Source organism: Oxyura jamaicensis, chromosome 21 (genome assembly GCF_011077185.1).
Source record: "Oxyura jamaicensis isolate SHBP4307 breed ruddy duck chromosome 21, BPBGC_Ojam_1.0, whole genome shotgun sequence".
NCBI classification, from domain to species: Eukaryota; Metazoa; Chordata; class Aves; order Anseriformes; family Anatidae; genus Oxyura; species Oxyura jamaicensis.
This window is the reverse complement of record NC_048913.1, coordinates 3,423,598-3,451,376: the sequence shown is the minus strand read 5'-3', so window position 1 is coordinate 3,451,376 and position 27,779 is coordinate 3,423,598. Positions and strand designations below refer to the sequence as shown.

Sequence of the window (27,779 nt, the reverse complement as noted above, 5' to 3'; positions counted from 1 at the left end):
AGTTTATGCATCCTTCTGCCACGCTGTGTGCAGAGACTGTGCAAACGACAGAAGGGACAGAGCGTTTCTTTCCTTATTTCAGCCCCCTTGCAGTCATCTCTGGACTAGAACCTGCCCTGTCTGCTAAGTGCAATTATTTCCTAGATTGGTGCAAGTTTGCAGCCGCCTTATTTTTTCCACACTGCCTTTTGTTGTTGCTGTTGGGGGAACGCACCCAGCCACTTCTCTCCTCTCCGGCCATCGGGGTACGGAGCATCACAGCGGGAAGGACCCAGCCCAGCTATTGTGGTGCGCTGCCAGGGGTGGGATCCGACCCCGCTGGCTTGCCCCTGAGCTCGCAATCAGAGGCGGCTGAGAGCTAATGAGAGAGACAGGAAACTGCGTAATTAGTATGGGAAATAAACTCGGTCACAGAGAGCTGCCTCTAGCCAGCAGCGGCAGCGAGGGAATACGTGTGCAGCAGGGGGTTGGCTTCACGTGAGCTTTTCTCTTGTAATTTTATGAGTCAGGGTGGTGCCTGGCCATAAAGTGAGTCCTGACAGCGCCCGCTCAGCCGGGCGATGTGCAAGCAGACACAGGTTTTGCCTGTGCAGCAGTGTCGTGATGTGGGAAGATACCCGACCAGCGGCCTAATTACCCCGAATTAGCAGAGTAAATTGCTCTGCTGGGAGAGTCGTGCCCAGCCTGTGTTACTTTGCTGGTGCCTTCTGCCGGGGAGTCATGCTACGGCTTGGTGGAGTTTCTGTCCCTGAGCTCCATCCCATGACTCAGGCAAAGACCACGCACGTTGCTGCTGCTGTGGTTTGTCACCTTCCCCCTGTCCCAGCCCGCTGCCTCCCCCGGGGAGCCCCAGAGCAGTTTTATCGGTGCTTTTATCTCTTTACCCCTCGCTGCAGCAGGTTACTGGGGGGGCTGGACCACTTCCTATGGCTGGGTGAACCTTGTGTGGCAGTAAATATTTAATGACAGCATCATTTTGGTCGTAAAATCTGCAAAGTTAATGCCCTTGACTCACAAATAACACAGGGCTGAGCTGAGATGGGTGAGGAGGGCAGAGCAGCACGGCGTGCCCTAATGCCATGGCACTGAACCGTAGCAGCCCCAGCCCACTCGCGCCGTACCCCGGTGGAAAGTCTGACCAATTCTCACAGTTGTCAGTAAACCAAAGCCGTGACACATACCGTGTTTCCAGGAAGGCACGTGAAACGTGACACAAAGCGTAGAGGCATCGTGGATTGAAGACGAGGAAAGAATTTATTTTCATCGACTGCCTTTACCCACGAGTAAACCCCTCCCTGGCTCGTGCCATCTCTCTGTCCTGACGCTTGAGGCGAGGGTTGTCCCATAGTCCTGGTTAGGGAGAGTGACTTTGCTTATACTTCATCTGAGCATCTTGTCTCACTGAAATCACCCCAAAACGCGTGCATATGTATTGTAGCTCTAATTCCCAAAAGCATCTGTTAGAGTACACAGCAAGTAGGTTTATGAGCTCAGAAAGCTGGAGACCCCTTCCCTGTTACATTACACATATACGTATGGGACAATGTGGTGTTATTCTCACCTAGGATTGCATCTGGACAGGGATATATATATATTTTCTTTCCAAAAAATGAAAGGTTTACAAAGGAACAATACAAATACCTATGAAACGACACCTAAAACAGAAGTGTTGGTGGGTGAGAGTTCTTTTAGGAGAGCAAGCAAAACCTCTCCCTCTTCTCTCGCCCTCCTTCCAGCTTCTTCAAGGGTTTCTGAGAGCCAGTGAGGGGAAAGGCAGCTTAATTAGAGAGGACGTGGGCTGCAAAGAAAGCAGGCGCTGGAGTGTTGGCTGACCAGACCACCCACCAGCTGACCCGCGTGCTGGTGTGTATCCAGATACACATCCCCAAAGAGGAGCTAGGGAGTAACATTGCAGAAGTTATGAAGAGGTTTCCGTGAAGTTCTGTGTCTCATTCTCCTTCCTTTCTTTACCCCTTTGTACCCTGTCAGCCTTTTCCATTACAGCAGCTGGTGCTCCCAAGGCTTTGTTTTTTTCCTTGCAAACATGTGGAGCGCATCAATAGGGAGGGAAGTGCTCTGGCAGCTTGGGCTGGAGGTGGAGATGATGAAGAAGTCATTCTGAGTACGGCAGCAGTAATGAGCACTGTGCCTACATGCAAGCTGTCTTGTTTTGTTCTGTGCAGCCACTGCAGCACTGCTCTCTGGAGGTGTTTCGATGCTGCCTCAGCCCAGAAAATCAGAGAGCTCTGTATCCCCGCGTTGCTGGCTGGGGGGGATGCTCCTCATGGCAGGGGTTGGCTCCTGCAGAGGTTGCCAGCACCCCAACACTTTGTGCTTTCCCTTCAAGGCTCACAAAACCTGCGCTGAGTGAGGATGTGGGCAGCGATGCCAGGAAGGCCTCAGCTCCTGAGCCTGCATGGGGCTGGGCTCGAAGAAAAGGAAAAGGCATCCTGAAAGTTTGCCTGAATGGTGCTGGGCCTGTGGCCACAACAGAGACGAGGATGCCAGGATATTTAGGAACTACCTAGAGGAGACGCTGCTCACTTGGTCACTGGGTTGTGTATTATGGGAACAATTCCCATCCTCACTCATGGGATGCAGTGCAAAGTGCTTCTGGTAATGAAATCTTGTTAGAGCTGTGCTCTCCCAGAGCAGCTTCCCTATTAGCGCTTCCATTGAGTGTTCTGACATTTAAATGAACTGGGTTTTGTTCTTTTTTCCTTTTTTTTCTTTTTTCCAAAAGACATGTACAAACACACTATGGGTACAGGTTAAGACATGCAATCGAGGAAGATTTTTTGTCCTATTCAATATGTACTCCACAAAAAGGGCTAAATCAATACCACAGGCGTGTTGCATTGGTTGAGTCGCTCCCTGCAGACAATCCAGATGCAGCCCAGGAAGAAGGCAGGGTCTGGAGAAATGGAAGGAGGCTTGAAAGAGGGTCTGGAGAAATGGAAGGAGGCTTGAAAGAGGCTCTCTTCTAAAACACTTGTCCTTGTGCCTCATCCTAAGAGCACCTACCAACCCGATTAAGGCCCTGTAAGGCCGTGCAAATATAATGAGAGATAGGTCTGATTCTTTTTCCAAGGTAGGCCAGCCAGCAAAAGGAAGCTCTGGTCTTTGTATTACAGCTGCAAAAGAGGTGATGGATCCTGACTCGCTTTGAAAGTCCTTGCTCAGGAGGTACTCGACAGCACCAGATCATTGTGTCTTAGCCAAGTGCTTTCATCACAAGGCCTCTCTTCTCTTAAGAAGCATCTTTTCCTCTGACAGCTACATCGAGCCCTTGTCTTGGAGTGGCTTGAATTTATTTGGAAGCAGATAGTTCGGTTTGGTTGTTTTTTTGGGTTGCTTTTTTCATCTTGTCAGAGGGGTCATACGTGTGTGCTGTGGAGTTCTAGGTTTTCTGTCTGACGCAGGCAGGAAAAGCACATGACTGAAAAAGACTCCTTGGGATGCAGAGAAATGTATTTCTGACATTTGAGGTGGTTCTGCCTTCAGTGACAGAAAAGGGTCTGTTTGGTAGGGTTGTGGGTTTTTTTTGTTTGTTTGGTTGTGGTTTTTTTTGCAAGTCCTTTCCTTACTGACTGTCCTTTATTGTAAAGAAGAGCGGACTGCATCTGCACTGGTGGTCAGTGCAGTGTGGACTGCACTGTCCACAATGTTAGACTCCGATTCACAAGTTGGAATATTTTGGATCAGGAAACTCCTGGATATCTAGGGAGGAGTTGTGCTGTTTGTGAAAAGCTGGTCTTATTTGCACTGTGACAGGAATAACCACTCCACTGCTCATTGTAAACTAAAGGCAGCAATTCAACAAATGTTCTCATTTTGTATTTAAATTGCGCATTGGATGGGTTTGGGAAACAGTTTTCATTTTAGAGCTCATAGCGTTGAGTGGCAGTGAATTATTTTTTATCCAAATTATCCTGCATGTGGTGCCAACTCGCTCCTGAATACTAACAGGCACTTGAGTTCCTGCATTGAAGATGGCATAGGCTAGAGCTGGGGCAGAATTGGCACGTTTCTTGTGCTGAGGACCAGCCAGAGGGGTGAAGCAAGGCTGAAGTAAGGTGCTGAAGCAAGGATGGTCATCCTGTGTGCAGTGTGGGACTGGCAGGGGAGTCTCAGCTTCTCGTTTTTCTTCTACTTGCTGGGAGATTGTGCATGAACTCCTCTCTTTTTCTCTCTGGGTCACAGATTACCTGTTGCATAGCAAGGGTGAAGATGCAACTGCTCTGTTCCCTGCTTCTCTAGCACTAACACAGCTCTCTGCTGTAAACTTGGAGAGGATGGTAATCCACTCTGATAGCACACAGAAGCTTTGCTGGGGACAAAGGAAGCTCTTGCTTGCCTCTGAAGCTACCCAAGACGCTGATGTCTGTGACCAAACAGTGCTGCATCCTTGTACAAAGCTGTTTGGAGCAGCCAAGCCCTCCGGCACAAGGCAGCCGGGTGCTCGGGTATCTTTTTGTGCTTTCTTTCACCATTCAGCGCGCTGAGGGCATAGCATCATGGATGCTGCTGGTGTGGAGCCCAGTGCTGCCCCATTTGGCGCTGCAGAGGTGACGCGAGGTCTACGAGAAGAAAAGGAGGGAGAGGGGAATCGATGAATGCCCTTTGTGCTTAGCCTGACCTTGGGGGCTCATGGGATGAATGACCCTGATTATTTCCCTGCTTTTCATCCCCCAAGTGCTCGAAGGCCGTGGGGGTGGCTGTGTGAACCGAGCCTTTGTCGGTCTGCAATGGGGCTGGGACGCGGGGAACTGTGGAGCCTGTGGCCAAGAGGCACAAACACAGCTTCGTCCAGGCCCTGCTGCTGGCCGAAGCCATGTGCCAGCTCCTCCTGCGGCCTCTGAATTTCACTGCCAGTTCTCGTTTCCATCTGGTGAGTTCTGTCGTGCCCTAGATGCAAACGCTGCCAAGCCTTGGAGGCTGCGACGATGCGGCGGCTGGAAGTGAGGCGGTGGGCCGAGCTCAGGGCCGAGCTCAGCAGATGGGCCAGGACGAGATAACCATGTCTCACACAGTGCTTCCTGTCCTGCATATGGCTCGGGCCTGTCTCCAAAGCCTTGCCACCAGGGGTAGAGTGCCTATTTGAGGCCCAGATGCCGATTTTTCACAGCTCAGGCCCCGTTTGTCAGCCCCTGGCTGGTTTTGCCCCGTGGCCGCTGCGGGGTGATGGTAGCGCTGTGGATGCGGTCTGTGTTCACACTCAGTTGGTCATTTCCCCTGCGTTGGTGCTAATTGGAAATCACCTCAATGCCCAACCTGAGCCAAACGAAGCATCCAAGAAGAGCTGCCCGAGCACAAAGTGCAATTAGGGGTTGCACGCTGACGAGGTCCTCTCTAGCAGCTGGGATGGAGCGCATGGGGTTGGGGCCATCTGTCAGGGCAGCATTTTGGGAAGGACCTGATGACACTGTGCCTCGAACGTGGCTTGGGGTGCTGCTGGCTCAAGGCCATGTCTCTGCAAAAGGCAGGCCCAGAGGATGGTACGTGGGGCTGCCAGTGCTTCCATGGGCTCTGGGAGGCTCGGCACGCAGAGACCCCATTGCCCAGCTCCACCTTGGCCTCCTCTCGTCTAGTCTGCTGCAGATTGGTAAATTTGCTCTAGGACATCTCAGTGGACAGTCAGCACTTAATCTGCTTGGCCCCATGACAAATAAGCCCCTCAAAAGGCAAAAATGGTGGCCATTAAAATCCCCAGGACAGGTGGAAGTTGCAGAATTCCTTGCAGGAGGTACCTGAAGGCAGCCACAGCTCTGGGTGACATGAGTGCATCCCAGGGATGCGATGACCCTCCTGTCACTGTCAAGGCTGCTGTACCTTCACAAGTGTGCCCTTCACCAGCCATCCCACCGTCCTGCAGACCCACAGCTCGCTGAGCCTCTTGTCCTCTGCTGCCTGGCCTTTTGGCAGAGGGAGCTATTGCAAAGCCCTCTTGGCTGGGCTCTCACTTTGCATTGATCAAGGTGGTATTCAAGAGGACGTATCAAGGGGAAGGTTGTTCCTCACCTTACCTGAGGACTAAATCTCCCTCTGAAATGAAGTGGTCCAGGCTCTGAGCTGGATGGTGCCTGCAGACAGAGGAAACGGAGCAGGAGGTGGTTTTGTGTGGCTGGGGTTGGCGTCCAGAAACCTGGGCTGCTGCTGCGATGCCTGTCCTGCGTGGGGCCGTACCCTGCTGCAAAAATGGGGAGCAGCACCGAAGCTGGGAGTTCATTCTTCGATTTAACCTTGTGCACAGACCGCCGTAGTATTTCTAATTTCACACTTCATGAAATGGCTTTTCTGCCCGACCTGATAGGCTGCTCACACCACCTCGGGTCTCCTGCATCTCGCCGTCGTGGTTGCTTTGGCAACAAATTGAGAGAGGCTGGGAGCAGCTCGGCACAGTAAAGAAAATGAGAAATTTGCCCAGATTTACACATCTCCCTGACCCAGCTCGTCCATCAAGCCACGGGCTTCCAGCCCTGGCTGCTGGGCTGGGGGGGCTGCTGCTGATTGCATTTAAAATGCAATTACCCTGCTTCTCGGGAAGGTTGGGGTGGCCTTCAGAGGGGGGAGGCTGGGCTTCGCTGGGGGAGGCTGATAAAGGCACTCCCCAGACCTCCCCATATTCCCTGAGGGGCATCACTGGAGAGAGGAAACATTAACTCTTTCTGTAGCTTGTAGGGTTTGTAAATACCAGGCCAAGTATGGGTGATTTTTTTTTCTGCCTTTTATTTTTTTAGAACTATTTAGATGACAGCAAGTGCTCCCTTTATATAGAGTATGGTTTGTTGTGATCAGAGCGAGGTGGCAGCCTCATCTGGCCGAGAGGGTAAGTGGCTCAGGAAGTGGAGGGGAAAGCAGGGAATTAATTTTTCACCCCCTCTGTGCAAGACTGGCTAGGAAGCTGATCAGGCTGGGAGTTTTGGAGGTGCTGAGTCCATCCTTGGCTGAGAAACCTTGGCTGAAACGGGGGCCAAGGTGCTCCCGTCCCTGTAGCAGCACCTGCGTGAGCAGGGAGCGCATGGTGCAGCTGAAAACCAGGCATTCCTCCTGGTTTCTCTTCTGCCCCCCTTACAGACTTGTTTGCCTCCCTTCCTCAGGAGGAACGACGAGGTGACGCACATCAAGATCCAGAACACGGGGGATTACTATGACCTGTACGGAGGGGAGAAGTTTGCCACCCTTGCAGAGCTGGTGCAGTACTACACTGAGCAGCAGGGGCTGCTGCGGGAGAAGAACAGCAACGTCATCGAGCTGAAATACCCCCTGAACTGCCAGGACCCCACCTCGGAGAGGTGAGCTATGCTCTCTGACGAGAGCCGGGTCACTGGGAATCCCCTCCAGCTCATTGGGTTTTGCCACTAGTCCCAGATCCCAGTGGGCAGCGGCCGGGCAGCCGCTCGCGTTAGCAGAAGCTGCGGAGAAGTGGAAAGCCCCTTCGGCTGGGTTTTCCCCTGCTCTCCCGCCAAGAAGAGGCCAGCTTGGCAAAGGAGCTCCAGAAAGGTCTGTGCTCCAGACCACACATCCAGCAGCACCGGGGAGAAGAGAGGAAAAAGGCTCCAAGTCCTCTAAATATAAGAAATGACGGTGGTGTCAGAATATAGCGGGATGCGTCAGGATCATAGCATTTCCAAGACATGGCCCTGAGCAGCAGCAGTGCCATAAGCAGTACTGAGCTACCTCAGCGCTGCTTCATCCTCCCCTCATGCAGGAAGGGATTTTGCTCTTTAAAGGTCTTCCCAGCCAGGCTTGGCATGGCTGGGAGGGGGATTTGAAAGGCTCAACATCACTGACTGCTGTTCTGTAAACTTCATCCTGTGGGACAAAGTGGCCGAGACATCGCCTGATGCTATTGCATCCCTTGGAAGAGTTTTTGGAGCCTCTCTGAGTTCCTGGCAGCTTGGCTGGCAGGCCAGCAGCCAGCATCTTCAAAGGTAGCCTACATTTCACTGGGGCTGCGGTGTAAGTGTGTCAGCAGAGCAAGAGAGGATTAGGAGCGCTCAGATGGAGGCCAGGGGCACGTGCACGCAAGGCGTGCACAACCAGAAGGGTAAAGCAGCTCACTCCTGCCTACAGCAAGGCTTGGAGGGGCTGAGCACAGCCCCCTGCTCCCTCCTGGTGAGCTGGGAGGCGATGGCACTGATTGCAGCAAGGAGAACCCAATTCTCCTTGTTCCCAAACTGCATCAAAGCCTCTTGCTCCTGGTCAGCATTGGCTGTGCTGTTTGATACTGTTTGGTATGGCCTATTGGCTCCAATAATTCTGTTTTTATTCAATGTTTAAAAAAAAAAAAAAAAATGTATCCAGCTTCCAGTAAGAACTGCCAGAATCACATTTCTTACTGCTCCACCGCGAATCCCTAGGTGACCTAGGTGATGATGGATCCCTGGGTCCCTCGTGCTCACTGTACATCATGCAGTGGTTCAACCTGCTGATGCCATTTCACGTTTGGCTGGAGGGCTGAGCAAAGTCCTGCCTCTTCCAGCCTCAGGCCGAGGTACTGATGTGACATTGCAAAATGTCAGAGGGACATCACTTCTAAAATCACTCCATCTGGTGTCATGCCAGGGGGGAGAGCAGTCGGACCAGGAGCAGAGGTGGTGTCCTACGAGCATCTTCCCAAGCAGCTGGTGCAGTTCTCGCTTAGAGGCGAGGTTCTGCACCTTCCCGAGCTGACCTTCCTCCCCACCGCTGCTCTCCAGGTGGTACCACGGGCACCTCACCGGCAAGGAGGCAGAGAAACTTCTGACGGAGAAGGGGAAGCCAGGCAGCTTTCTGGTGCGGGAGAGCCAGAGCAAACCGGGAGACTTTGTGCTGTCGGTGCTGACAAATGAGGATAAGATGGAGACGGGGGACAGGAAACCCCACGTCACCCACGTGATGATCCACTACCAGGTGGGTGATGTGCTGTCCTCCCCGGGTGGGTGGCCCAGCGCCTTTGAGTCTCACCATGCTTCTGTCGCCCTCCTGCAGCCAGATGGGAAGTACGATGTGGGAGGAGGAGAGCGGTTTGACACGCTCACAGACCTGGTGGAGCACTATAAGAAGAACCCCATGGTGGAGAAATCTGGAGCTGTGGTTCATCTGAAGCAGGTAACAGCTGCTGTAGCACGTAGCTGTTGGTTCGGAGCTTGTGCAAGCTCTTGGGTGAGTGTACGTGTCTGCCCCAGCACCTTCTGCTGGCCACTTGTCCCTCTTGTCCGGGCTCACCACTGCCACAGAGGTCTCAGGAATAGACCCAGCTCCTGCCTGTACCCTCTGGGATCCAGGAACTGATTTTTCAAGGGACAAGATCTGTCTTTCTGTTCTTGGAAGTGATTTCTCTTCTGTCTCCATCTGTCTTTCAGCCATTCAATGCCACACGCATCAACGCGGCCAACATTGAAAACAGGGTGAAGGAGCTGAACAAAATGGCAGATCACAGCGAGAAGGCCAAGCAGGGGTTCTGGGAAGAGTTTGAGGTATGGGATGCTGCTGTGCTCTGTCCCACTTGTGCCTACGAGTGAAGAATATCATCCCTGCATGGCAGTGCTGTGGATCCCCAGCACTGAAGACCTCTTTGCGATGCTGTGTCTCGTTTCCCTGTTTTCTGTGTTTAACTGAGTTGTTTCTTGATCCTTTTTTTTTTTTTTTTTTTTTTTTTTTTTACTGCCTTTTCTATGTCTGAGGCAGTTTCTCCTTCCTCATCCTCCAGCTGTGTGCCTTTTGTTCCCTGCAGATGTCTGTGCCTTCTCCCCCCGTTAGCTCCCCCAGCAGGCTGCATCTGGGCTCCCTGCCCTCTCCTGCAAGCTCTCCGCTCTTTGTACCATTGGGAAGCCAAGCGGTTATCCAAGAGAGCCTCTGAGCCCCTTTTCTACCCAGAACAATTTGTTTTGTGTGCTTTGCCCCACAGATGCTGCAGCAGCAGGAGTGCAAGCTCCTCTACCCCAGGAAGGAGGGACAGCGACCCGAGAACAAGGCGAAGAATCGCTACAAGAACATCCTTCCCTGTAAGGAGATGCTGAATATTGGTTTGTTTTTTCTTCTCACTGCAGCCTTCTCTGGGGCTAGTTAACCCAGAAGAGCTTTCTGATCATGGCTGAGCTGGAAAGAGGTGTGCTGTGTTGCATGGGAGTGGTCCAGGTAGCTCATGGCCTTTTCCATCCCCGTTGTGTCCTGGTCTTCCCCTTTTGCTTGGGAAATCGGTGCCTCGCTGCCCAATCTGTGCTGGGAGTCCAAGCTTGTTTCAGAGCTCAGGTGTAGCTCAAAAGTCACACGGAGCCAGAGCCGGAGTCTCCAAAGTTGATGCTGGGGAACTTGAGCTCAAGTCAGCCGGCAGCACCGCCTGCCGCTAACACCCACCCAGATCACTGGGCTGGGAACGTGGCTGCGCACCAGGCAGCGTGGGCTGCTGCTGAGTGTCGTTAGGAGAGCACCGTGCGCCCTCTTTTGCACTACTCCCACATTACTTGGTAGCAAGAGCCTGGTGGGAGCCACCCTGAGTGCCCGGGGAGGCTGCTGCACTCCCTGCTCACTCTGGGCTCTTCTCCCTCAGTCGACACCACACGGGTGGCGCTCCGAGACGTGGACGAGAGCGTGCCTGGGTCAGACTACATCAATGCCAACTACATCAAGGTACCTGGGGAGGGGAGGGCAGCACGGGGGGGGCTTTCTTCAACCCACTGCTGGGTTGCTGGTGCAGGGATGCAGTACTGGTGTAAATCTGGAGGGAACAGCTTGTCAGGAACCATCTCTGTCCCTGGGGCCGAGGTTTTTCTGCCATATCCTCAAGGGATCTCACCGTTGTACCATGTCTTACTAGCCCTGATTTAAGCATTGATCTCGATCCCCTCCTTTCCTTACCTGCTCAGGAGGTCCTAGGGGACTGACTCAAACTCTGTCGCTGGCCATTATCTCTGAGGTCAAATTATAATTGTCATCTGGAAGCTAAGAGCTGCCCAGAGGTGTATTTCCAGCAGCATTTTAGCACCAGCCTTAGGGAAACCTCTGTGGTCATTTCATCCCAGCCAGCTTCTGCAGCTGCCAGGTGGCTTGAGTCTGTGCTCAGAAATGTGTGTTACAGCTCAGTACAAGGCCCCTGGTGGCGAGCTGACTGTTTTGTTGGTGACATCAGCTTCTGTTGGATCTGGTGATGGGAGCGGTTCCTGTCCACGAGGGCAGTGAGTGGAGGAGAATTACCTAGCTCAGAAATCCTGCCCAGCAAGGTGTGCTGACTTTGCAGCTCAACAATTCTCAGTCCCTCACTCCGGTGTTGTTGGCTTCCCTCCCCCCCCCCACCCTTTGTTCCTCAGAGCATCCCTGAGGATGGAAGGAACTCAGAGCACTGCAAGATCTACATAGCCACCCAGGGCTGCCTGCAGACCACCGTGAACGACTTCTGGACCATGGTGTACCAAGAGAACAGCCACGTCATTGTGATGACAACGAAGGAAGTGGAGCGGGGCAGGGTGAGCGCTGCCACCAAGCCTGAATGTCACCTACATCACGTGCCAGCCTGTGAGGCTGGATGCAGGGAGTAGTCCCAAAGCCAGGCCTTCAGAGCTGAAAGGGTGGTGCAGAGCCAGGCTGGGTGCTTAGTAGGGGCTTGTGTTAGCAAGTGAAGTGGAATCAGTAATGATATAATCCTGGGTGGTCAACCTGACTGCATTATCCTGCCTGGACTGCTGCAGATCCCTAATGATGGGAAGCTGTTGCAGGGGAGGGGGTTGCAGGCTGTGTCAGGGAGGAAAGTAGTTGTAGGACTTATCTGGGCAGCCCCTGTGCATGCTTCGAGGCGAGTGGGTTGGTAGGGGCCCTTCTCTGGTGAAGAGCAGAGCTAGCTGGGAGCAGGACCAGCAGTTTGGTTTAGGAATGAGGGCAGGCTGTGCTCTCAGCCACCTAGTCCAGAAGTGAGCTCAAGATATTGCTTCTCAATCCCCCCAGGGATAGCTCTGCTCTTGCAAGCAGGGGAGGGGAATTCCATGAAGCATCACTTCTAGGACTGGTCCTTCCCAGCACAGCTCGAGGAAACGCTCTGCATGCATGGTTCTTAAACCTTCACCCTGGAGCTGTTCACCCTTCTAGAATCCCTGGCGAGGCGTTCAGGGGTCCATCCCCAGCTCCCCACTAACGAACATCTCTCCCGTGTTGCTGCAGAACAAATGTTTCCGCTACTGGCCAGACAAGGGCTGCACCAAGGAGTACGGCTGCATCTGCGTGCACAACGTGAGCGAGCGCGAGGCCCAGGGCTACTACCTGCGGGAGCTGGAGATCGTGCGCACGGATAGGGTGAGTCCTCTGCCGCTGTCCCCACGCTGCGGTGGGAAAGGGCTGGAGCTGAGACCCCAGGGGTTTTATCCAGTGGTCCCACTGCTGAAGTTCTGGGCCGTTTTGCCCCGGTTTTGTTAACCAGAAGGGAAAGTGGGGTGTCCTGACCAGGCGGTGGGTCTCTGCTCCCTGCAGGACGATCGTCCCCGGGTGGTGAAGCACTATCAGTATTTCAGCTGGCCAGACCACGGGGTGCCCAACGAGCCGGGAGGGGTTCTCAGCTTTCTGGACCAAGTGAACCGGGCACAGCGAAGCATTCCAGACACAGGGCCGATCATAGTGCACTGCAGGTACGAGCCAGCGGGGCAGTGCCGTGGGGAGGGGGAACAGAAATGTGTCTCTTCCTTTTGTTACCTGCATCTGGGTTATCAAACAAACTGGTGGTGGGTTCATGTGGGGAACAGCAGCCCTGATATGGAATTGCTAGCTCCGATGCAGCCTGCTAGACCCTTGTTTCCTGAAAAGCTCAGCTTTTGCCCAGGCTTGTTTTCTAGCAGCTATTCCAAATCCATCTGAGATGGACCAGGGATGGGGCTGAGTGTGGGAGCTGGGCTGATCAATAAGGCTCCTCCTGCAGTCATTTTTCCTTTTCTCTCTCCAGTGCTGGAATAGGACGCACAGGCACCATCATCGTGATAGACATTCTGGTGGATATTATCCACAGGCAAGGTATGGCCCCGTGCACGCCTTGTGGCTTTCAATGTATGCCTCGTCCTGCCCACTTATGGGATAACACTGCTCTTCTGCAAGCAGTGGGAGCATCATCTCCCAGAAGTGGGTTTGACTCATTCAGGACACAGGCTTGGTCTGCATATGGGGTGAAGAGGGGCTTTTGTAGCCTGTCCAGTCCCTCTCTTCTGTGCTTGCCAAGAAATGCTGCTCCATCCCTGCAGAGATGAGCCCCAGCCCCAAGTGGGTGTGCACATGAACAGCCCTTTAGCAATGGGGGTCTTTTGGGAGAGTTTTCGTTTTGGCATCAATGGGGCCAGCATTTCAAGGTTTCCTGGACAGCCCTCTCTTATTGGTGTGTAACTCCGGAAACCCTTTTGGAAAGGAGTCCCCCAAACCCCTCTGGGTGGGAAGGCTGCCACCCTTACCTGAAACTCCAGAGCTATTGCAGCACTCTCCGTGGTCAGCTCTGGGTCTGCTCCAGGGGCCATTAGGAGCCTATTTCTTAAACCACGTAAGCATGAATAATTTTTCAACCCAATTGCCGCTCCCTCAGATCTCCCTCTCTCACCTCGAGCAGGCTTGGACTGTGATATCGACATCCCCAAAACTATCCAGATGGTACGCAGGCAGCGCTCGGGCATGGTGCAGACGGAGGCACAGTACAAGTTTGTTTACATGGCTGTCCAGCAGTTCATTGAGGCTGAGCAGAAGCGGTTGGAAGAAGAACAGGTGAGTCCTGTTCAGCTTGGGTGGAAATCCAGGGGCAGACCGTGGTGCACACCAGGCACCGCGACCGCTTCCCCTGCCGCCTTCGGACTGGGACAAAAATACTGCTCTGAGCGCGTGGAAGTAAACCCACACCCACTGCTCCCTGCTGGCTTTGGGATGCTGCAGGGCTTTTCTTCTGCGTCAGCTCTGACTGGGATTTTAATGTCTCTGCTTTCTCTTTCAGAGGAATAAAAGGAAAGAGCGAGACTACCTGAATATCGGATACTCTCCTATGGAAAAAGGCCGAGCCAAAGGGCAGCCACCTTCGCCACGGGCCCAGTCTGTGTAAGCTGGATGTCTGTGCCAGGACTAAAAATTCCTGTAGCAGCAGGAGAATAGCTGCAGCGTAGTCCCCAGTATCCACCCCTTGCCAGCCTGTTCCTGGCTGGCAGATGGTAACGCCTCAAAATAAGCAGGTGATCCCACCACGCTGTCAGCATGCTGGTAGCAGCCCACCCGCCTCATGTGTTAGAGTTTTGCAGAGGCTTTGGAAAGGAAAGGGGGAAATAAACCCCAGCCTTCAATGCCTGGAGCCACACAGCCTTGGCTCTGGGCTGCTAGGGAGTGGAATAGCATCACAGCCACAGGGGGAGTTTTACAGCTACCAAAAACCACTGGCTCCACACAGGACCACCCAAAAATCAGACCATGTGTCTGAGAGCATTGCCCAAACACTTCTCAAACTCTGAAGGCTTGAGGCCATGACCATATCCCTGTGCCAGTGCTCTCGGTGAAGAACCTTTTCCTATCATCCAGTCTGACACTTCCCTTCCGTTAGATTTTGGAAAATCCAGAGAAATGGGGTATGTAGAAAAAAGAATAGGAAAACAAAACAGGAACTGTATGCACTGATCCTGCAGAAAGGCTGCACCCTTGAAAGGCTGGCATGCAGAGGAAGGCTCAAGGCTCTATTCCCCAGCTGGATTCACACCCCAGAGGGACAGCTCAGCTGGAGGGCGAGATAACAGGGCCCAAGACCAGTGTCAGGGCCAGGGAGGGAGAAAGGGAGCTTGGCTGGGCCATTCCCCACTTCCGACTGGCTGCCTGCCTCTGGGCAAAGATCCAGAGCCGAGGCCCGTGCATAACAAGGCTTTGTGTCCTGACAGGGTGGATGATGAGTCAGCTTCCGTCTACGAGAACCTCAACATCAAAAGCCCAAAGGTTTCAGGGATGAGTAACACGGGGCGATAAAGAGTCAGAGGTGAGCTGTATGGAGGCTGTACAGGTAGGAATGCTTCCCTTGATTAACCGAGTGTCACCGCCGTCTGTTTACCTCGCCTCTGAGCCCGGTCTTCAGCTCAGCACACACACAGCTCCCTGTTCACATCAGGGAAGCCAAACGTGCTCTGATGAAACTTGACAGAGCCTAAAAATGCGGCTGTGGCCAGAGAAACGGGGTGATGAGATCTCAGTAGGCAAACATGCTTGCTTTAATAAAAAATTCTACCTGTACTGCAAAGGAGAGGTCTGCTTTTCAGACTCGGGGAGCTGGCAGGCACTGAAAACAAGTCAGAGAGACTTCGCACGCCGGGATTGTCTCAGCTCTGTGCCATACCTTCTCTTGGTTATAAACCCTTCCCTCTTTCTTCCTTCTTGTCTTGGCCTGCAGGATTTACAGTGTTTACGCCCACCCTTTCCACGTGCTGCAACTGCGGACAATGTTTTTTTGCCCTTTTTGCCTTCCCCCAGCACCTTGGATTCAGCAAGGAGTTAAGAAGCTGACTGTAAGAAGCAAGCAGAGTCTGCGCCTTAAGAACATGCCTTGACCTAACTTATTCTCGAGAAGGATCTTCTCCCGGTCTCCCCTGTATCAGTAGGTTGATATTTATGTGGAAGTGCCTCTGGACATTCATTGGGCATCAAGGCTCAGTTTTAATTTTTTTGTTTTGTTTTGTTTTTTAATTTAAGATTCTTATTTTTTACATGCAAATTGTTAAAGGAATGGAAACGACTATTTGCTTAGGAGCTTGCCCAGGGTTGCCCGCTTAGGGCGTTTGTAAAGTATTAGTGCACTTGGATGTTTTCATTAGGTCGATCATTTCCAAGCTAGAAGTGGTTCTAGACTAATTCCTGGAGTAACTTCGCTGCCTGTGAAGGTGAGGAAGAGAGAGCACGGCCTGGCCCCGGGTGTACGTGCCTCTGATTCTTCTCCTCACGTTTCCTTTGGGTTCTCCCAGTTCTAGCTTTCTATGCAAGCCTGCCAAAGCACACCGGGCAGTGCCTGCTGCCACCGGGCAGCAGGAGGGTGTGCGCGTGCCTGAGAGCCCACAGAGCTCGGTGTCGGAGCAGAACTGGGGCCGGAGGGGGGCATCTCCACCCTGGTGCGGGTCTGAACGTTGAGCTATGGGAGATCCCACCTAGCTGAAGGGTGCTGAAGAGTAGGAAAGCAGCTTTGTCTGTGCACTGTGCTTTTAGCCACCCCGAGCGAGTAACACAGCGTAGGATGCTAGACTTGAGCTGAACTTGTGGAGCTGGGCCCCTCTAAGCTTGGCGCAGCTCTGCCGTTACCTTGCTGTATGAGCTCTTTTTTCCCCCTTGCAACTGTATGACGAGGCAAGTGCTGTGTCTGCTGAGCAGGGGTGCTGTAGGAGCGCTTGTGACTTGACCAGTGCCATGAAGACGTGTGTTATTGAGTGGAATATTCCAGCTCTGTTGATTAAGTCTTGACTTGTGACTCCCAGGGCTTCCTGCCGTTCCGGCCCTGAAGTCTGCAACTAGCCCTGCCAAAGAACCCCTTTTTGCAGGATACACCAGGGACTGAAAATGCTCTCTCTGGGGAGTTTTGGGGCTGAGTGTCAGTGCCTGAAGGTCTGGAGCATGCGTGGGGCCGATGCTGATGTCCTCCTAAGTGCCTGGAAGAGGGCAGACGTGCGGCCCCCAGCGTGCTGGGGCACTGGTGCCCAGGGTGCTGGCTCCCAGCGCTGAGCAGAAGGGGTTGAACAAAAGCACAATGACATACCTTGGCTGTATTTCCTTGCTGGTCTTCCTGGTCCCTTGTCACAGGGATGGGAGAACTGTTTATTTTTATTGCACTTTTAATAAATGTTGAATATTCTGAAGGCTTTTTATTTTTGATTTCTTTCTAAGTGGCTTGCTCTTTGGGAAAGTGAGGGAGTGGCGATTGGTGTGGACAGCAGGGATGTCTCCTAACCCCAGTGTTACTGCCTGGGGCCCTGTTTCCACTTGCTTTGATTCTTCCTTTTGACTATGCATGAGCGTGAGGTTCAGCTGCGCGTTAGCTAGACCTTCAGCCCTTCTTCCTCAGTAGGCGGTGAGGAGGGGAAGAGCAGAGGGACAGTCCCCAGAAGGACGCTGTGACAGACCGCTCGGAATAGCTGGAACTGTGAGAACATCTCTGTGCTCACTTTGCCACCACAACAGATTTTATGAGGCTGTTGAGCTGAAGATATTATTTCCCTCTTGCCTGCCCTTAGGTCTCATCAGTGGGACTGAGCGCTAAGCAAGATGTGCATGGCAAAGCACTTCTGCTACTTAGCATCAATTTGCTGGGCTTACTCTCAAATGCAAAATGGAAGTGCCTTCTCTGCCTTAAGTCTACTTTTTCCAGGAACACGTTTAAGTTGGTGCTGTGAAAATAGCAAGCACTGGGGAATGGGCAGGGAGAAGCCCTCTCAAGCACAATTCCTCAGGCAGTTGCTGCATTGCCTTGGGGGGGGGGGGGGGGATTCTGCAGACGTGTGGCTGGCACAGATAAGACCACCTGCAGCCCAACAGCACCGGTGCTGTGCAGATACAGCACCCCCAGCAGAAGTTTTGCATAGCAACAGCCTTGGGTTACTTCTGCCGTTGCTTTGGCCTTTTTTTTACTTCAAACCAGATTTGCTGCAGAGCGAGACTGGAAGCGTCTTTCATCCAGCTGGGAAGAAGCAAAAGATGAGCAGCCTTGGCAGCGTCTCCTTTTTTGGGTTAAATCAGGGAATTACAGGGGCAGCTGCATCTGGGAAAACACCGCCTCGATGGCAGTAAGTATCAACTTGTAGGATAAAGCTCTCCACGCATGCAGGATTGTGCAGCACTGGGCCAGGGCACAGAGGTGCCAGACCCAGCACTGCTGAGTGGGCACCTCCAACTGCAAATAAGAGGGGAAAATGTGGAGTAAATGCTACAAATTGACACCTCGCATCATAGAAAACATAATTTAATACATACACGTATGGTACTTGTATACAATCCTGTCTTACATCCATGTGTTTGAATAAACAAGATTTAATTGTAAGCCGCCTTCTTCATGAAGGCTTTTGTTAATCACTGTCGGAAAATCACTGCATTAAATAAAAATATTGTGTAAGCAACTGGCCCGTGTCTTAATACTGACACCTTTTGAGATTAGGAGGGTAAAGCTGTCAAAAGCTGAACCTTCTGTCGTTTTGGCAACGATTTGCCTGGGAGAGGTGTGAATGAAGCTCACCGAGGGGCAGCATCGTGCTGGTGTGCCTAGCAGAGCTCACCCTGGGTACGCTCCTCCTTCCAGGTAAGGGATGAGTGATTTTAAAGCACCTTCTTAGAGGAAAAAAAAATATATAAATAAATGCTACTCTCTTCTGTTCACAATTTCAGCAGTGCCTTAGCTCGTCACGCTGGTAACAGCTCCGGTGAGCAGCGGGGATGGATTTATGTTTTGTCAGCAGGAGGCAGCATTTAACACCTCCAGCACCTAATACATGACTGAAATGTTTCGAGCATGTGGGATAAGGCTACTTTTCATCTGCCTGTACAAGTCTGACATGTCTTTACTCTCCCAAACCCAGCTCCTCTCAGGAATAATCATGTAGATCCTTCGGTTTGCAAAAGAAACAGCCCTTTATTCCCCAAGGGAGGTGGAAGGAACTACACCCACTGGTATCCAGCCAAGGCCCATGCGCCACTCTGGGCGAGCAGTCCTAGAAGTGAATCTGTCGCCCACCGCACCTTTGCAACAGCTTTCGAGGCTCTGGTTCCCATGGAGAGTTGGCAGAGGGATGCTGACAGCTCCTGGGAGCGTTTCTGGGCTGGAGACAGCTTGGCAGGCACAGGTTTCAGCAGAGCTCCTGGAAGCGGGTGCCTGCACCCAAGCGCGGCCGCAGAACGAGCGTGGGGACCCTGGGGTGTGCAGGCACGGCGAGGGATGCTGTCGGGCAGTGTGCCCTGCTCCTGCCTCCCCAAAGTGTCTCCTCCGTGGGCTGCTACTGGAAAGGGATCTGCGTGACGGCTGGGGCTGCCGTGGTGTGTTTCGGGGGGAGGTATTCCGGCCTGCTCATCGCCACAGTCCTGGTGAAGCAGCGGAGGTTCCCCGTCTTCAGGGCGCACTGCACCGGCCACAGAATGATGCAGAAGAGGATGATGATGAGCGCCGAGAGGAGGACGATGCGCTTCCAGTCGTCGCACATGTCGCAACGGGACAGCCTCCCCGCCAGCCCCGTCGGGGGAGCCTCCGGGCTTTCGGGCTTGCTCATGGCAACGTCGATGGAGATGCACGAGTCTGGGTTCTCGGGGTCATCGGACGACCGGCGGCAGCACAGCTTGGTCCCTTCCATCCAGAGCACCTTCTCCTGCTGGAGCTCAGGGGGCAGCGTGGCAAGGAGCTCCTTGCTGGTCTCGAGAGCTGGGACGCCTTCCAGAGGGATGCTGGTCAGCTGGCGGCAGAAGGGGCAGGGGAGCTGGTCCTCAGGGTGGTTTGGGGGCAGCCCTTTGCTCAGGCGGGCCACGCACTCCAGGCAGAAAACGTGGGAACATTGGAGCAGTTTGGGTGTCTTAAAGGTGTTGTCGTAGGTGTTGAAGCAAATGGAACATTCAACGGGGGAGGTCGGCTTCGGGGAGGTTGGGTTTGGAGAGCCTGGCTTGTCGGTGGGGGACCTCGCTTTCCTCTTGCTGTCCCCTGGGGAAGTGATAACGATGGGGCTGATGGGGATGGGGGCTTCATTTGGAGACGCAGGGACGGGGCTGGTGGGCGAGTCCGGGGTGCTGGAGTGCCACAGCTGGGTGAAACACGACATGACGGAGCCCGGGGAGATAACGAGAGCCCTGGGAGACTCTGGAAGAGAAGAAAAAACACTATTTTAGTTTTAAACAATGCAAAGACACCCATCACCAGCCCTGTCTTGAACCCCGTAAGAGGACCAAAGAGCAAGGTCACGGCTTCTGCTGCATCCTGAGCCTGGAAGAGACCCCTGCTAGAGGCGAGAACAGCACGCAGCCTGTTGGAAGCTGCATGCCCAAGGTGAACAACCTGCCAAGAAGCAAGCAAGCAGCAGAGCTCCACCATCCAGCCAAAGCCTTTCCACCAGAATCCCCCTGGCATTAGAGAGGGCTGCAGTCCTTCCCCAAAGGTGCCTCGCTCTGGGCAGAGAAAACGCACAAAAACCTACCCCAGCCGGTGCTCCCCGACACCTGGGCAGGGAGGAGAGCAGAGGATTCCATGAGGTCGAGCAGGGACCTCACGATAGCAGTCTACTAGGCTGGGAGGCACTCAGATATTATGGTGGCAGCATGAGCAAGGCCTAAGAGACAGACAACACTATTCAGTTGGGGGGGCAGCGGGGGGGTGATGCTCTCAGTGCGCTCAGACAGAGCTTTGGGTGCTGAATTGTGGCTCTTTGAGCAAGGCACCACCCAACGATGCTGTGCTGGCAACGCACAGCAGGATCTGAAGTCTTCCAGGCGGCAGCGGGACCGAAGGGAAGGGAGAGAACGGAATTTTGCAAACTTTCTCCCATCCCCTGTCACCGTGACGCAGCAAGAAAGGAACCGTTGGAGGAAATGGCCTTTGTGCCAGAGCGGGGGGAATTCTCCAGCGTTTCCTTGTTGCTCCATTTTCCGTAGGAAAGCGAATTTCTTCCCTGTCCTCAGCCCTGGGGGAGTGCCAGCACAGCCCAAGCCCTGCCGTGTGCTGCCGTCTGCTTTCTGCTCTCTGGTGCTGTGCAAGCAGCAGCGCGGAGCTGAGCGGCTCACACGCCAGTCGCAGCAAATTGATTTACAACCGAGTTACTCCAGCCCTTCCAGCCACCCAAGTACTACCTTGGATGCCGGTTATCTTCGAGCAGAAACGCTGCGCTGCCTACGTTCTGCTATCAGATACACCGAGCCTGAAAGCAAGTGTTTAGCTGGAGGAAATTCGCAGCGATGGCCGTGGTGCTGCCTGCCTGGGGAGCATTTTCTGGGGCTGTGTCACTGAACTGGCTGGGCTTGATTCTTTGTCACCGGTAAATCTCCCACGACAAGTCAGAGACGTTCAGATTGCTGCTGTAATTACAGCTCTCCCGCCGATCCAGCCAAGGCTTAGCAACACAGGCTGCACGCTGTGTCTTGAGCAAAAAAAAAAAAAAAAAGGCTAATTCAAGGCATCGGCAAGACTGCGTATTCCTCCCGTGGCACAGAAATATCTCCGTTATGTAAGAACGGAGGATTCGCACCTCTCCCATCACAGCTAGCGCTGCCAGAGCCAAACCAACCTTGTGTACCCAGGCTACACCTATGGAAGAAAACTTCGCTTTTAGTTAAAGCCACTCTTGCCTTCAGTATTTTTCTTTTTCTCTTCTAAACGAAGCCCTTCCTCAAGTTAAATTATTGTTCTAGACTACCTGCACTTTTCAGCAAGTTACAATATTTGTCTTAATGGTTTTTTCTTCTTCTTCTTCTTTCTTTTTTTTCTTTCTGGCTATGGCTCACCATGCATTTTTTTAGCCCAGTCTGGCAGATGCTGGTGAATTACAAATCCAAGCTCCGGTTGGTGCAGAGACCCAGGAAAGCCTCTGCTTTGTTTGTTGTTGCTCTTCAGGTTTTTACTAAAATCTGCTGTTGTGCAGCGCTCCATCCCCTATGTCCGGGTCTGTGCAGGCCCTCGGCGTGGAGAAGTTACGAGCAGAAAGCCTCAGAGCAGAAGGTAACCTCACAAAAAGGGAGCCTCACAAAAAGGGAGCATACACACACTGCAATTTCATACCCTAGTCGAAAAAGATGCTCAGTGGGGATTTTTACTCAGGCAGCATCCCGGCAGTAAACGCGGGGAGGTTTGCTCCCAAGAGGTGCTTTTAAATGAGGAGACAAGCTTTTGCCCCTGCCTTTCCTTTGCTCAAGACGATCGTGACACCATAAATACGCGCTGGTTTTGATAAATTTAGAACCTGCTCATGTTTATCTTGGCGTTATGAGTCAACCTGATGAGACACGGCACAGAGAGTTGGTTTAAACGGGGGAAAAACGACGAGCAGGGCACAGCAGAGATGGGGGAAGGCAGTGCAAAGCCATCCCTGGGAAGCCTGCCTGCCTCTTTTGTCTGTCGGTGTGGTGCTGTAGCACTGACAGGCAAAAAATTAACTTGGGTTTGGGCAGCAGCTAGCACAGGATCCGAAATTTCTCCTGGACACCACTGCTGTGCTACTAAATCCTCTTTTTTTGTTTTTTTTTTCAGCTGGGCTTGCTTATTTATTTATTTTAACTAGACGATCACATGAATATTTTAATACAAGGCAATATCTTTAATGGTTTAGACTTCCATGGCCACACCGCTCTTCCTCGACCGTTTACACCGCTGACAACCTGGGCTTGCCAGAAACTTTGGGAACGCCACCCCAAAAAACCTAATCCATTCAGGACAGCCACATGTGCTCAGCTTCAGACCCAAGGAAAGTACTTTCCACCTCTCAGCAAGTTCGAGAAAAACTTCTTTCCGTGCCACAAAACCAGACAAAAGACACCACGCGGCTCGGAGCGTGGCCAGCCCCGGCCTGTCACACAAACCCCGATGGTATCTTGAATTCAGAGCTACCGAGCAGACAGCAAGTGAAGAGGCGTACGGCAGATTAAAGGCTATAAATACCTGGTCAGAGGGCAGTTTAGAAGGAGAAAAGCATGTTCTGGGCTCTTGCTTTCTACCCCTGCAGAGTCTTCTTTCCAGAGGATAGGCTTAGGCACGGAGTCTTTTTATTTACAAGCCTTCTTCTGGCATTTGAGCTCCCCGGCAGCTTTCTGATTTCTCTCCGAGCAGGGCAGGTCGGGCGAGAGCAGCGACCTACCCAGCTCCCTGCGCCCGAGTGGCCGCGCCGCTGCGATCCAAGTATCTTTTATACCTTCCTGCCTAGGGGTGACTTACCTGCTCCACCTGCCTTTCCCAATTACCCCGAACCCGTCATTGGCTGCCAGGGCACTTCCACTCCGGGCCGGTTCCTGTGACAAACAGGGCAGGCAGGAATGCTCTCGATAAGGCGCCGCGGAGAGCAGAGCGCGCTGGTGGCCAATGCCCCCGGGAAGTGCCGGGGAGAAATCTTTGTTTGTTCGTCCTCGCCGCGTTGGGAAAGACCCTCCCTGCAAGTTCCTACAGCTCTTCACCCTTTTGGATGTTTTTTTTTTCTTTTTTTTAATTAATCTCTCCAGTTTTCAATGCCTTGGGATCCTGGGCATGTTTTTTGCAGGGCAGGAAATCATCTGAAGAAAAGCTTCGGGACACCTAAAATCAACTATTATTTTCCTCGTGTTTCTGCACAAAGGACAAATAATTTGAAAAGGCCTTAGATTAATAGCAGAAACAGGATTCTGACAGTCAAATTTCTTGTGATTGGTAGGAAAAAAAAAAAAAAAAAAGGTTGCAATAGAAAAATCCAGCAGAAATTTAAATGCACAAAAGATGTTTATAAACTAATTGAAGCACTCTGTACAGCTCTACGTCTGCTTTCAGAATTCAAAATAACACCGTGTGGATTCTGGCAGAGAAGGAATTTTATTCTTTGCAGCTTTTGGCAGTTATTGACAGAGAAATATTATTCAACGTGCAAAGCTTTTGTAGTTCAAAGGGCATCAGCTCACGATCCAGATAAATGAACCAACAAATTTATACCCGCCTGCAGATAAGGAAACAGATGTGGGGGCGAGGAGGAATGGACAAACCTTCCGAATTTAGCCTCGTTCTCATTTGTTGCAAATAATTCTTTGCTTTGCTCAGTTTCTCAAAAAGCAGTACAAGATTGTGTTTATTTATTTATTTATTTATTTATTTAAATGGTGTCAGGAAGTCCCTTATAGATGAGAAACTTTTCTATAAAGTGCATGGAACTGTTTTTTTGACAGAAACTGTCTAAATCCCCCAGATTTTAGTGACAATTGGAGACAACTCATTTTGGCTTCTAAATTTCTCTACTCCAGGTCACACAGCTCAGCTTTGGCGAGCTGAAACCCTAAAGGAGGCCTTCAGGAATAAGAGAATGGTGAAACGACTCAAGGTTTAAGCAAGCTTTAGGATTAAATCTAAGGTTACCTGATCCTCCCACAGCTGGAAGGACCTGGGCTAGGGCACGGTCCCTGCAATGAGCTCCCACGGGCCAACAAGTGCCTCAACGGAGAGGACAAATTAGGAGCAGCTTTCCCAGACCTTTATCAGTGGGGAACATCCCTCAGCAGGCTGTACTGATAGCAGGAGAGATAGCAACAGCCCCCACAGCTCGGCTGAGCGTTGCTTCCCAGCGCCCCATCTATTTATACGGCCGCGCGGGGACGAGCGAGGCTGGGAGCAAACGGAGCGCGTGGCTGACAAAGCAGGATGTTGGATGAGTGGCTGCAAGGCAGGATTTAAGCGTCTTGCCCACTTAGTCACCTGCATGAGCACTTTGGTAAATTGAGCTCAAAATGAGCGATGTTTGGGTAACGCTGCAGCGCGCCTGGGGATGCTGCTTTGGGTAGCACGCTTTGGGTACAGCTGAGATCCTCTCCCCATGTGGTCAGTGGAGCAACACCGATCTTTTTACGATCAGCAGAAAGATGAGCCATGCTCTGAAATCAGCCACAAGCACACTTTAAGCCCTTCATCCGTTTAGTCAGCCCAGAAGATGGGGAACTGGGGCGAACTCTTGCCCTCGCCCTCCTCCCCCTGCGCGGAGGCTCTGGCTGTGCAAGCGCTGCGTGTGCCCAGGTTTAGTGCCACGCTGGGATGATGATGATGATGATGATTAAGGGGTTGGCTTCCAAAAGCGAGTGGGAGGCTGTCCCGCTGTTATTTCTGTCTTCTGCTTGGAGGAAGATGCTGAGTGTGTCAGGAGCTGCAGCTGGCCTGGGGGTGGATCCCTGAGGACAGGGAGCAGCCAGCTGTGGGGGCACATCCCCGCACCTTGGCACTTTGAGACCCCGTGGTGCTAAGTAGGAACAGTTAATCTACACAGACCTCTATTCATCATTTCCAAAATAAATTTAAAAATGGGACTATAAGCCTTTTTTTCATCATAATCTTTGTCTGCATTGTGTATTTAGATGGGAACTGGCTCACACATAGCGCTGGTGGCAGTGGCCCCAGCCAGATCCCAACCATGCAGGACCCCACCTGCAGCAAATAACCCTGATTGAAACTCTGAATCCTTCAATTATTGCAGGCTATCCACCATCACTGCTCCTTATTTCCCCAGCAGCCCTTCATCTAGGACTGTGGGTGAAGTGATGAGATCTTCTAAAGGGTATGTACTTTATTTTTTGGGGGGGGCTTTAGGAAGGTTTGTAATGGAAAAGATTATTTCTAACGGCAGCTACCAGTTGGCTGAGGACGTGGACATTTAAAAACCTGCAGGCTGGTCTCCTTAGTGTGAAATGAAGCATGTGTAGTACAGAGTAGTGAAAATACGCTGCCGAGTGTGGCTTTAGCCACTTTTCTTGGCTTGTCTTTACCCCTGCTGCTGTTGCTCCAACATAACACCTTTCGTTCTCTGTGTAGTCCATCGCAGTAGATAAACTAAAGCCGCTAAATAAAGACGGCTGGCAAAACAAAGAAAATAAACGAAAAAGCACCAAGCTGCCTCTGACCTCTCTCTCCCTCCCTCCCTAGCTAGTTTCTTAGTACGGTGTGCCACCCGCCTGGGGATGCTCTCTTTTGCTTAGGTTTCGGATACTGCCTGCAGCTCCTTCCCTTCATTAGGAGACAGCCTAGGGCTGTATAGAGCCTGGAAGGTCTTGCATGAGGAGAGGAGCCTGAGGGAGCAGCTGGTGAAGAAGCACAAAAGCATCACGAGCCAGCCTGCTTGGCCTCAGCTTTTGCAGGACAGAACCAGGTGAGAACAAGCCCCTCTAAAACCAACCCCCTCGTGCAACGTGGAGCAGGATCCTGCACAGGGTTAAACACTTGCAGCAGGGCAGTGCTGCTTCGGGTGTGTTTTCTGTTAGCTCACGCACTCCTGTGCCTGCTCCCACGCTTCTGGAAGGCAGTGAAAACATTCCCCCCCCCCCCCCTCCACAGCCTCTGAGTGTTTGGGCACGGGCCCAGCTCGATAGCTGTGCTCTCCACCTTACGCTTTCATCTCAGTCAGGGGGGTGAAGAAGTGGTGAGAGCCAGCAGTGGGCTCTCTTGGCAATTTTTTGGCCCCAGGCTAGCATCCCTTCTTGATCCTCTGGTGTTCCTGAGAGTCAGAAGGCCTGACACTCCTGCAAGTAATGCTCTGGAGTGGTAAACAGCATTACCAAGTGATGTTTCCCATGCTAACTCATGGGGCTCTTGTGTTTGTCGGGCTCCACGTGCAGCGAGCTGCCGAGCCAGGTGTTTGCTGTGAAGCCTTATCATCGTCGCAGCGGTTTGTACCTGCGGTGAGACTGGGCTATTTAAATTCCAAAGCAGATATTGTGTACCGTCAGGAAAGAGCCTCGGTGAGTCACCAGCTAAGCTAGACGGGAACTCACCCTGGGACACTTCTAATACGATTATATTTTGCCCTGCCGTAGCTGTTTGTATCAGACAATCTCCAGACAGTTTGCAGACATAATGAGCTATGCAACTTCCAGTAACTATGGTTATCAAGGACGCTCTCTGACTTTATAGGAAGGGAAGTTCTGTGCTGCATGGGGAGGCAATGTTGGGAAATGCTCCATGCAAAGAGCAAGGCCTGGGCAAGCTTTGCCCCATAGCATGGCAGAGTGACCCCAGAGCAGAGGGAGAAGGCTTTGAACAGGAGCTGGAATGGGAAACACCATCAGAGTCATGCAGTACTGACAAACATCCACTAAGGTAGCTTGACGTGGATTTGGAGAGAAATTGTTCCTGTTAGAGCCGTGCATTGAGGCCCTCAGGTGCCTCCTGCCCATCTTGTCTGACCCATCCAAACCCGAGTCCCGCGTCCTCTGCACTTTACCTCATTCAAACTCCAGATCCTCCTGGCACCTACCTGAGCACTGCCCTCCATTTCCTGTAGTCACCAGGGAAGCACCACGATTAGATAATCATTACAGGGCACAGAGGCAATGCCGTAATTTTCCTGATACTCTGGAACTCGTGAGCGTGACTCTTCAGCAGCTTGAGGCTGCATGATTCAGCCACTCATGGCTGGCTTCTCAAATAGCAGGAATAGCATCCATTCCCTGCACATAAGGTCAGGTCTCTAGGTCTTTTTTTTTTTTTTTTTTCCTAGTCCATTATTTCAGAAGGAGTAAGTGACTCGGACCGATGGATACACCGTGGTTTATAAATCACAGGTGAGCTGTGATACCGAGCCTAGGAGACTGCTGGCTTCCCAAATTGTGCTGCTTCTACAGTGGTTTGCAAGGAAAGTTTGGTATCACAGGCAGAGCTGCTCCAGATTTCACCAGTGTCTCCTACTACCTGCTACCGGGGCAGAAAATGGTGTATGCCCAGCTCATGAACTCTCTGAGATTTCAGCCTCTGAAATTTTTACTTCTTTCTACAGCCACGAACCTGTGCAGCCCGTCTTGTATAGCAGAGAGGAATCACCTTACAATTTAGCAAAGCCTCCAGTGTCTGCAAGAAGTGAGAGCTTCATGCAACACTGCTGTGCCTACACAGGCATAAAAAATCTCAAAAGAACCATTAAAAAATAAAAATTAAACGCAGCTGCCTACACAAGTCCCTTTCCGCAGAGTGTGTTGAGCCGCTTCTGAGGCTCTGCTAAGAAATACTGAATGATGGTATAGGATTGAGAGCCACCACGGTATAGGGTTGAGAACCTAAAGAGGTGAATATACAAGGCTGTAGCTCAAGCTTTTCTTTTTTCTACCAGGACTTTTCCAGCCTTGTGTTGGGTCTGTCTGGGATGGAGTCACCTTTCCCTGCAGCAGCC

At 52.1% G+C, this 27,779-nt stretch overlaps 2 protein-coding genes across 4 annotated transcripts in view; one reads left to right on the top strand and one right to left on the bottom strand.

The window, feature by feature from the left end:
* The window catches only part of LOC118177041 (tyrosine-protein phosphatase non-receptor type 11-like), a 40,076-nt gene extending 23,268 nt beyond the window's left edge, over positions 1-16,808 (top strand). The window contains exons 3-16 of the mRNA XM_035344407.1: positions 7,101-7,295; positions 8,703-8,895; positions 8,974-9,093; positions 9,348-9,461; positions 9,893-9,989; positions 10,535-10,614; positions 11,292-11,447; positions 12,136-12,267; positions 12,442-12,596; positions 12,908-12,975; positions 13,556-13,707; positions 13,931-14,031; positions 14,853-14,971; positions 15,356-16,808. Coding sequence (XP_035200298.1) covers positions 7,101-7,295; positions 8,703-8,895; positions 8,974-9,093; positions 9,348-9,461; positions 9,893-9,989; positions 10,535-10,614; positions 11,292-11,447; positions 12,136-12,267; positions 12,442-12,596; positions 12,908-12,975; positions 13,556-13,707; positions 13,931-14,031; positions 14,853-14,937 — 1,648 coding nt within the window. The 3' untranslated portion in view covers positions 14,938-14,971; positions 15,356-16,808. The remainder of the gene's footprint in view (positions 1-7,100; positions 7,296-8,702; positions 8,896-8,973; positions 9,094-9,347; positions 9,462-9,892; positions 9,990-10,534; positions 10,615-11,291; positions 11,448-12,135; positions 12,268-12,441; positions 12,597-12,907; positions 12,976-13,555; positions 13,708-13,930; positions 14,032-14,852; positions 14,972-15,355) is intronic.
* A 1,683-nt stretch (positions 16,809-18,491) lies between these two features.
* Positions 18,492-23,078, bottom strand: RNF223 (ring finger protein 223). Of its 3 annotated transcripts, none has more exons than XM_035344408.1 (2): positions 20,112-20,470; positions 18,492-19,777 (listed from the first exon to the last, which is right to left on the bottom strand). In XM_035344408.1, exons 1-2 carry the CDS (start codon positions 20,161-20,163, stop codon positions 18,930-18,932), a joined length of 900 nt encoding a protein of 299 aa, XP_035200299.1. In that variant the 5' UTR covers positions 20,164-20,470; the 3' UTR covers positions 18,492-18,929. The 3 variants fall into 3 exon arrangements, 1 of the variants encoding a protein (XP_035200299.1); XR_004755653.1 differs by lacking the exon at positions 20,112-20,470 and adding an exon at positions 22,562-23,078 and having other exon boundaries at positions 19,643-19,777; XR_004755654.1 differs by lacking the exon at positions 20,112-20,470 and adding an exon at positions 22,835-23,078 and having other exon boundaries at positions 19,657-19,777.
* Positions 23,079-27,779: the final 4,701 nt, after the last annotated feature.